Below are 7,928 nucleotides of genomic sequence, written 5' to 3'. Positions count from 1 at the left end.
TTTTAACTCATTAACTCTTTTTCTCTCTGTCTGCCTAGTTCCACTCCCACCAGCTGTTCCACATCTTGGTGGTCGCAGGAGCCTGCGTTCATTTCCACGGTGTCTCCAATCTCCAGGAGTTTCGCCTCAAGGCAGGAGGTGGCTGCACGGCGGATGGCACCCTCTAACGCACTCACACACTGACTCATTCATTTACTCACACAATTTATGGGGAGGCACTGTTTTGAATAATGTGCACAGAGTTACACAAACACACACACACACAAAACCTAAGACATGCACACACGCTCTCCCACTAAACTGAAGACCGACGTGGCTTGTCGAGTGTGTGTCTGTGTGCGTAATACACAGAATGGCCTCTCTAAACTGACTGACAGGGGTTTTTGTTCTCTTTCTGTCCCTCTGTCTGTCTGTCCACCCCCACCTCCTCTGGCTCTGTTGCTTCGATTATAAAACAAGATGCGTGTTTTATAAACCCGTTTTTTGAGACTGCTTTTTCCAGAAAGTATCTCCGTTTGTTTTGGACGGAGGCATTCAAAACCTCCCTTCAATAACGCTACATTTTCTTCTGTGTTGAGTTCTGACTGTTTGATGGTTGAATTTGAGAAGGAAGTATAATTGTGGCTTTAAAAAATACATTTTATGGTGTGTTTTTTTTTGTTGTGCTAAATGCGGTTTTCTAATTCACACTTTAGAGCATTCAAATATGAAGAAAAAAAAATAACTGAGTGGATTTCTTTCATGATTGTGAAGGTGGCAGGGTGAGATGTTGGGAATCGGGGTGGGCAGTCACTTTTAAAAGTAAAAAAAGAAAACCTTTTCCATGTAAATAAGATTTCTAAATTTGGGGTTATAGATTTCTATGAAATATATATGAAAAAAGAAAAAAAATGTTATGATATGATGGCAAGAAGAAAATAAATATGTTAGGTGATGAAACAACTAAAGGGGAAGAGGAGAGGTCTTATATACACTTGCTTTATCAGTGAGGTGCAATGGTGAGAATAATACAATAATTCTGTGGTTGGAGGGAATCGCTTCAAACAACTCGATGTAGTCGGTATACGCGAGGACGACAAGTAGAAGCAAGGAGGAAATATACAACGCAACATTTGAATCTTATCAAACAAATGGCGACTTCAAAACTCGCTGGTATCTTGCGTTCTGTGCAAGTGGGAAGTGACAACTTAGTCACTTTAATGATCTAAAAACCATGAAATATAAACGAGGAGACAGCATAACGACTGTTCTCTACTGATTTTGTGTTGACCCTGCGCCCTTGCGATTGTCAGACCTGACCTGGTGCACAGATCTCAAATCAGGCCTCACAACAACAAAAAACGTTCTTATGTGAACATTTGCGCTTAAAAACCAAATCTAAAGTCAAAACTATGATATGTAAAAGAGTCCTCTTGATATGTAGCCATTTTCATTTATCTTTTTACTGTAAATTGTCTGATATGTCTAAATATAAAACCAATTTCCATGTCACCAACATAAGTTTATTCTTTTCTAAGACATGCCCTTACATGATTTGTTGAAAATCATATCAAGGATACCTTGAAGATATTTTTATATAAACAAGGCCAAACCCAGAGTCCTATGTATAATTTTGGTCAAACTGCAGTATTATTACAGTACAGATGCAGTTCACTGTAGTCCTCCGGCTTTGGGTACTTGATTGGATTGCATTTCACTTTATCGACTGCTGTTTTTGGTGGGATTATTATTGTTATTGCAAGCTTTAATTTCTTTCTTTTTTTTCTTTTCTATTATTTATCACTGGTTTCTCTTATTCAGCGAGAGATCATGTGAGGTTAAGAAAGAGGCCCTGGATACCATGTTTCTCCTAGCAAATAAAGAAGTGTCCTCCTAAAGATATGATAAAGTTAATTACTTTAAGAACACATGTCCCGCCTCAGTTATGGAGACTTTACTTGGAGATTAAAACAAAAGGGGAACTTTCTGGCAATACCAAAATCTTGCTCCACAACGGAAACACTTAAATTGTGAGCTTATCATAAACTGTATGTCTATGGTTGTTTGAAATTTAAGTTTACAAGTTTCTATTTGATGGCAGCTCTTTCTGAACAAGATGTTAAACACAATTTCTCAGTTGTTTTTTTTTTTCTTCTTCTTCATTTTCAATTTTTATTTGGTGTAGTTTATATTAATTTATTTTCTCTTGGGGAGCAAATATTGTCTGTTGAAGCACACATTCTGTTCTGATGGGAGTGTTTGATTGCAATAGACCTTTATATCTGCTGTATTGTTCAAATAAAAAGGTTTTTTTTCTGATTCTGTCACTTTGTCTTGTTTGTGGTTAGTATGTGTACAACATTGTACCATGACATAAAAGGTAATTATATAATGAAGCTTTTCACATTATTCATCTTATGAGTTAATTGTTAAACATCTGCTAAAAAAAGCAGTATTTGCTTTTCCATTACTTTTTTTTTTTTTTTATAACCAGCCATTGATCTTGGTTGCCTTTTGATGTACAGTAGCCTATATACATTGGTGTAGTAGGTCAATTAACCCTTGTATGGTGTCAGTGGGACCCGTTTTCAAAGTTTGATAAAAGAAAAATTATGCTATTTATTATTTCTTCTAACTCAAACTCCTTGGCCTTGGCTCATTTTCTGTGAAGAACATTAAAAAATGACTTCACACGGTACACCCCCTATACACATAACTACAGTGCCTTGCGAAAGTATTCGGCCCCCTTGAACTTTTCAACCTTTTGACACATTTCAGGCTTCAAACATAAAGATATAAAAATTTTATTTTTTGTGAAGAATCACCAACAAGTGGGACACAATTGTGAAGTGGAACGAAATCTATTGGATATTTTAAACTTTTTTAGCAAATAAAAAACTGAAAAGTGGTGCGTGCAAAATTATTGGGCCCCCTTGCGTTAATACTTTGTAGAGCCACCTGTTGCTGCGATTACAGCTGCAAGTCGCTTGGGGGATGGCTCTATCAGTTTTGCACATCGAGAGACTGAAATTCTTGCCCATTCTTCCTTGCAAAACAGCTGGGCTCAGTGAGGTTGGATGGAGAGCGTTGTGAACCAGTTTTCAGTTCTTCCACAGATTCTCGATTGGATTCAGGTCTGGACTTTGACTTGGCCATTAACACCTGGATACGTTTATGTGAACCATTCCTTTGTAGATTTTGCTGTGTGTTTGGGATCATTGTCTTGTTGGAAGATAAATCTCCGTCCAGTTTCAGGTCTTTTGCAGACTCCAAAGGTTTTCATCCAGAATGGTCCTGTATTTGGCGCATCCATCTTCCCTCAATTTTAACCATCTTCCTGTCCCTGCTGAAGAAAAGCAGGCCCAACCATGATGCTGCCCCACCATGTTTGACAGTGGGATGGTGTGTTGAGGGTGATGAGCTGTGTTGCTTTTACGCCAAACATATCGTTTTGCATTGTGGCCAAAAAGTTCGATTTGGTTTCATCTGACCAGAGCACCTTTTATGTTGGTGTGTCTCCCAGGTGGCTTGTGGCAACTTAGACGAGACTTTTATGGATTCTTTGAGAAATGTCTTTCTTCTTGCACTCTTCCATGAAGGCCAGATTTGTGCAGTGTACGACTGATTGTTGTCCAATGGACAGACTCTCCAGCTTCAGCTGTAGTTCTCTGCAGTTCATCCAGAGTGATCATGGGCCTCTTGGCTGCTCTGATCAGTCTTTTCCTTGTCTGAGCTGAAAGTTTACAGGGACGGCCAGGTCTCGGTAGCGTTGATACTCCTTCATTCAAAATGATCGCTTGCACAGTGCTCCTTGGGATGTTTAAAGCTTGGGAAATCTTTTTGTATCCAAATAAAATTTTTATATCTTTATGTTTGAAGCCTGAAATGTGTCAAAAGGTTGAAAAGTTCAAGGGGGCCGAATACTTTCGCAAGGCACTGTATTACATATGAGGGGTCTACTGGACCCGAGTGCATTTAAATGTAGGTGCTATGAAACCATGTGTTTCTGCCCCTGCTATTCTCACACAGAGTTACAAGATTGTTACATTTCAAGCACCTTTTACCTGTTCTAGGTCTACCTGTTCAGGTTCTAAGTTCTAAGAAATAAGCACCAATAATGTTCAAAAATCTTGTTTTTTATTTTTTCGTCTTTTTATAATTGAATTTCTTTGTTTTCTCACAACAGACGAAAATGATCATGTGCTCATAATGTGATCTCACGAGGGTAAATGGCAAATATGAACCGTAAATGATGTATATCATTGGTAATTGAGCTAAAATAAACATCTGTTAAAGGTGCCCTGCCTGACATGTTTCATTACTTTTTTGTAACGTCTGAAGTTCAATCATGGACTCTGTAACATTTTTTGTGGAGAAAATGTATTGGTTACCTTCTTTCAAGCCATTCTAGTGTGGTATAGAAGCCCATAGGAAGACTCAGCTTGATTTGTGCCAGTTCTCATTAATATTCAGTGAGCTAAGCTGCTTGACTCTGATTGGCAGCTATTGTACTATGAATTTTTTGACTTTTGTCGACATACTATACTACAACTTTTTGTACTGTTTTCGACATACTATGGCTTTTTATCAGTTTTTCAACATATCATTCTGTAGCTTTTTTATCATTATTTTTTATATTTTTTGTGTTTAGTGTTTTTTTTCCCCCAACATCTCCTTCCAGGCAGCCCAGCAATGGTTATGTTTAGGGTTAAGGTTTGGGTTAGCTGCCTGTAAGGCGACATTATGTTATGGTTTGGGGTTTTTGTTTGGGGTTATTTTCCCGTTTGGCCTTCCCTGTGTTTTCGTCCCGGTTTTCTCCCTAGTCTGGTGTCGTAGATTCTGTCTTATGTTTCCCTGTGTCTGTTTGTTATGCTTTCTGCTTTATTGTGGTAGTCAGCTTCCTGTCTTGTCTTGTCTTGTCTAGTCTAGCTTTACTTTGTTTGTCTGATTGTCCTGCCCCGCCCTAATGTGATTCACCTGACGTCCCACCTGTTTCCCATTACCTCGTTACCTTGTGTATTTAACCTTGTGTTCCTTTTGTCTAGTGCTTGATCATTTAGTGCTGTGACTGTCCTACGTCGAGTTCCTTCTGCCTTGTGAGTTTTCGCCGTCCGTGTCTTCCTGCCAGTGTTCCTGCCAGTGTTCCTGCCATCCCCTGTGAGTTTTCCCTTGTGGAGTCCTCTGTTTGTTCGCTTCATCCCTCGTGCCTGGTTTTGTCCCTTGTTTGGACTTCAGCCTTTCCCGTGCCTGATTTGGATTTTGCTTGGAACTTACCTTTTGTTCCCTGTGTTTTGAACTGTGGTTTAAATAAAAAACCCTGTATATCTGCTCCTGCCTGCTGTCTGTTGCATTTGGGTCCTCACCTCACCCCCCGCCGTAACACATTAGAGCCAAAAAACACCATCAAGCCAATTTTTTTGGACGTGCTATACAGAATTTTTTTTTTTAACATACTATGCTATAGTATGTCAAAAAAAAGCGATAAAAGAAACCATAGTACAGTATGTCAAAAAAATAATAAAAGCCATAGTATAGTGTATTAAAAAAGTGATATTAAAGTAGTATAGAATAGTAGGTCAAAAAGTTTAAAAAGCCATTGTACAGCATGAAGAAATTATTCATGGTATAGTATGTTGAAAAATTCATAGTATGGTATGTATAGTCAAAAAAAGCAATTTTATATATATATAGTCAAAAAGTGATTAAAAAGCTATATTATATGTTGAAAAAAATGACAAAAAAGTCAGTGTAATATGTAGAAGAAAATGCTAAAACCTATAGTATGTCAAAAGATTCATTGTATAATATATTGAAAAAGTGATTAAAAAGCCATGGTATATGTAAAAAAAAAAGATAAATTATTGAAAAAAGTCATAGTATAGTATGTCGAAAAAAGTGATATAGTATTTCGACAAAAGGGGAAAAAATTCATAGTATAGTATTTTGAAAAAAGTAATTTTATTTGCAATGCTCTTTACATTTCAAATGAAATCTCAAAGTGCTACAGTAGCAAAGAGTTAAAAACAGTTTCCAGAATATAACAAAATCAACAAGCAATAATAAAACACCATAAAACTAAAATTAAAACTATTGACTAATTGACTAACTAAAAATGACTATTAAAAGGCCTTTTGGAATAGGAAAGTCTTTAGGTCCTTCTTAAAAATCTCCAGTTTGTGGGGCCCTTAGGGTCTCTGGGAGGGCGTTCCAGAGCCGTGGGGAGACTGCCTGGAAGGCCCTGTCTCCCATAGTAGACAGTTTAGTTCTTAGTTGGTGCAGGCAGTAGGTGGAGATGGAGAAAGTGGTAAAAAGTCATAGTATGGAATGTTGAAAAAAGGGACAAAGTCGAAAACAAGTGATAAAAAGTCGTATTATGTCAAAAGAAGTCATAGTATAGTATGTCGAAAAAAGTCATAGTATAGTATGTCAAAAAAACGTTTGAAAAATAATAGTATAGTTTGTTGAAAAAAACGATGAAAAGCCATTGTATAGTATATCAAAAAACTGGTTAAAAAGCCATAGTATAGTCCGTCAAAAAAGTACAAAAAGTATAGAAAAAAGTATGGAATGTTGAAAAAAGTGAAAAAAGACACATTATGTCAAGAAAGTCATATCAAAGTAAGTCATAAAAAGCTACAGTACAGTATGTTAAAAAAAGGATTGATAAAATATTCAATGTATAGTACAGCATATTGAAAAAAGTGTATTGTAGTATAGAAAAAAGTAATTGTATAGTGTGTCGAAAAAATGACAAAAAAATCATAGTTTATTGAAAAAAATGATAAAAAGCCATTGTATAGTGTATCGAAAAACTGATAAAAAGCCATAGTATAGTCCGTCAAAAAAGTACAAAAAGGTCATAGTATAGCATGTTGACAAAAGTGAAAAAGCATGTAAAAAAGACCCAAAAGTAATTTTAAAAAGAAAAAATGAAGTCATGGTATAGTATGTTGAATTTTTTTTTCAAAAAGTCACAGCAAAGTATGTCAACAAACTGATAAACATCACCATAGTCTGTTGAAAAAAGGGATAAAATATCATGGAATAGTATGTTGCAACAAGCAATTGTACAGTACGTTACAGTTTTTTTATCAGTTTTTCGACATACTATACTATGACTTCTTTTGACATAATACAACTTTTTATCATAGTTCATGACTTTTTTATCACTTTTTACAATATACTATAACATGGCTTTTTATCACTTTTTACAATATACTATAACATGGCTTTTTATCATTTTTTACAATATACTATAACATGGCTTTTTATCACTTTTTACAATATACTATAACATGGCTTTTTATCATTTTTTACAATATACTATAACATGGCTTTTTATCATTTTTTACAATATACTATAACATGGCTTTTTATCACTTTTTTTGCCACACTGTACTATGATTTTTTTATCACTTTTTTGACATACTATACAATTACTTTTTTCTATATTCTTTGACATACTATACTATGATTTTTTTTCTCACTTTTTTTTGACATATTATGCCATGGCTTTTTTAAATATTTTTTTTGACATACTATGCTATGACTTTTGCATCACTTTTTTTGACATACGAAACTATGACTTTTTTATCATTTTTCAACATACTAAACTATGACTTTTTTATATTTTCTCAACATACTAAACTATGGCTTTTTAATCACTTTTTTCAATATATTATACTATGAATTTTTTGACGTACTATACTACAAGTTTTGGCATTTTTTTCAACATATTACACTATGACTTTTTTATCAATTTTTCAACATACTAAACTATGGCTTTTTTATCACTTTTTTTTACCTACTGTTGTTGTGGTTTGGGGTTATTTTTCCCATTTGGCCTTCCCTGTGTTTTTGTTTCAGTTTTCTCCTCAGTCCTGTGGTGTTGGTCCTGTCTTGTTTTCCACTGTGTCTGTTAGTTCTGTTTCCTGTTTTATTTTGGTAGT

General features: G+C 35.4%; 1 protein-coding gene across 1 annotated transcript in view; it reads left to right on the top strand.

Moving 5' to 3' along the window:
• Positions 1-2,298, top strand: part of adipor2 (adiponectin receptor 2) — a 29,856-nt gene extending 27,558 nt beyond the window's left edge. Inside the window, exon 8 of the mRNA XM_032504815.1 lies at positions 39-2,298. Coding sequence (XP_032360706.1) covers positions 39-167 — 129 coding nt within the window. The 3' untranslated portion in view covers positions 168-2,298. The remainder of the gene's footprint in view (positions 1-38) is intronic.
• The last annotated feature ends 5,630 nt before the right edge of the window (positions 2,299-7,928 follow it).

This window comes from Etheostoma spectabile, chromosome 23 (assembly GCF_008692095.1).
Source record: "Etheostoma spectabile isolate EspeVRDwgs_2016 chromosome 23, UIUC_Espe_1.0, whole genome shotgun sequence".
NCBI classification, from domain to species: Eukaryota; Metazoa; Chordata; class Actinopteri; order Perciformes; family Percidae; genus Etheostoma; species Etheostoma spectabile.
Note: the sequence above shows the minus strand (reverse complement) of the source record. Positions and strands in the feature narration are given on the sequence as shown.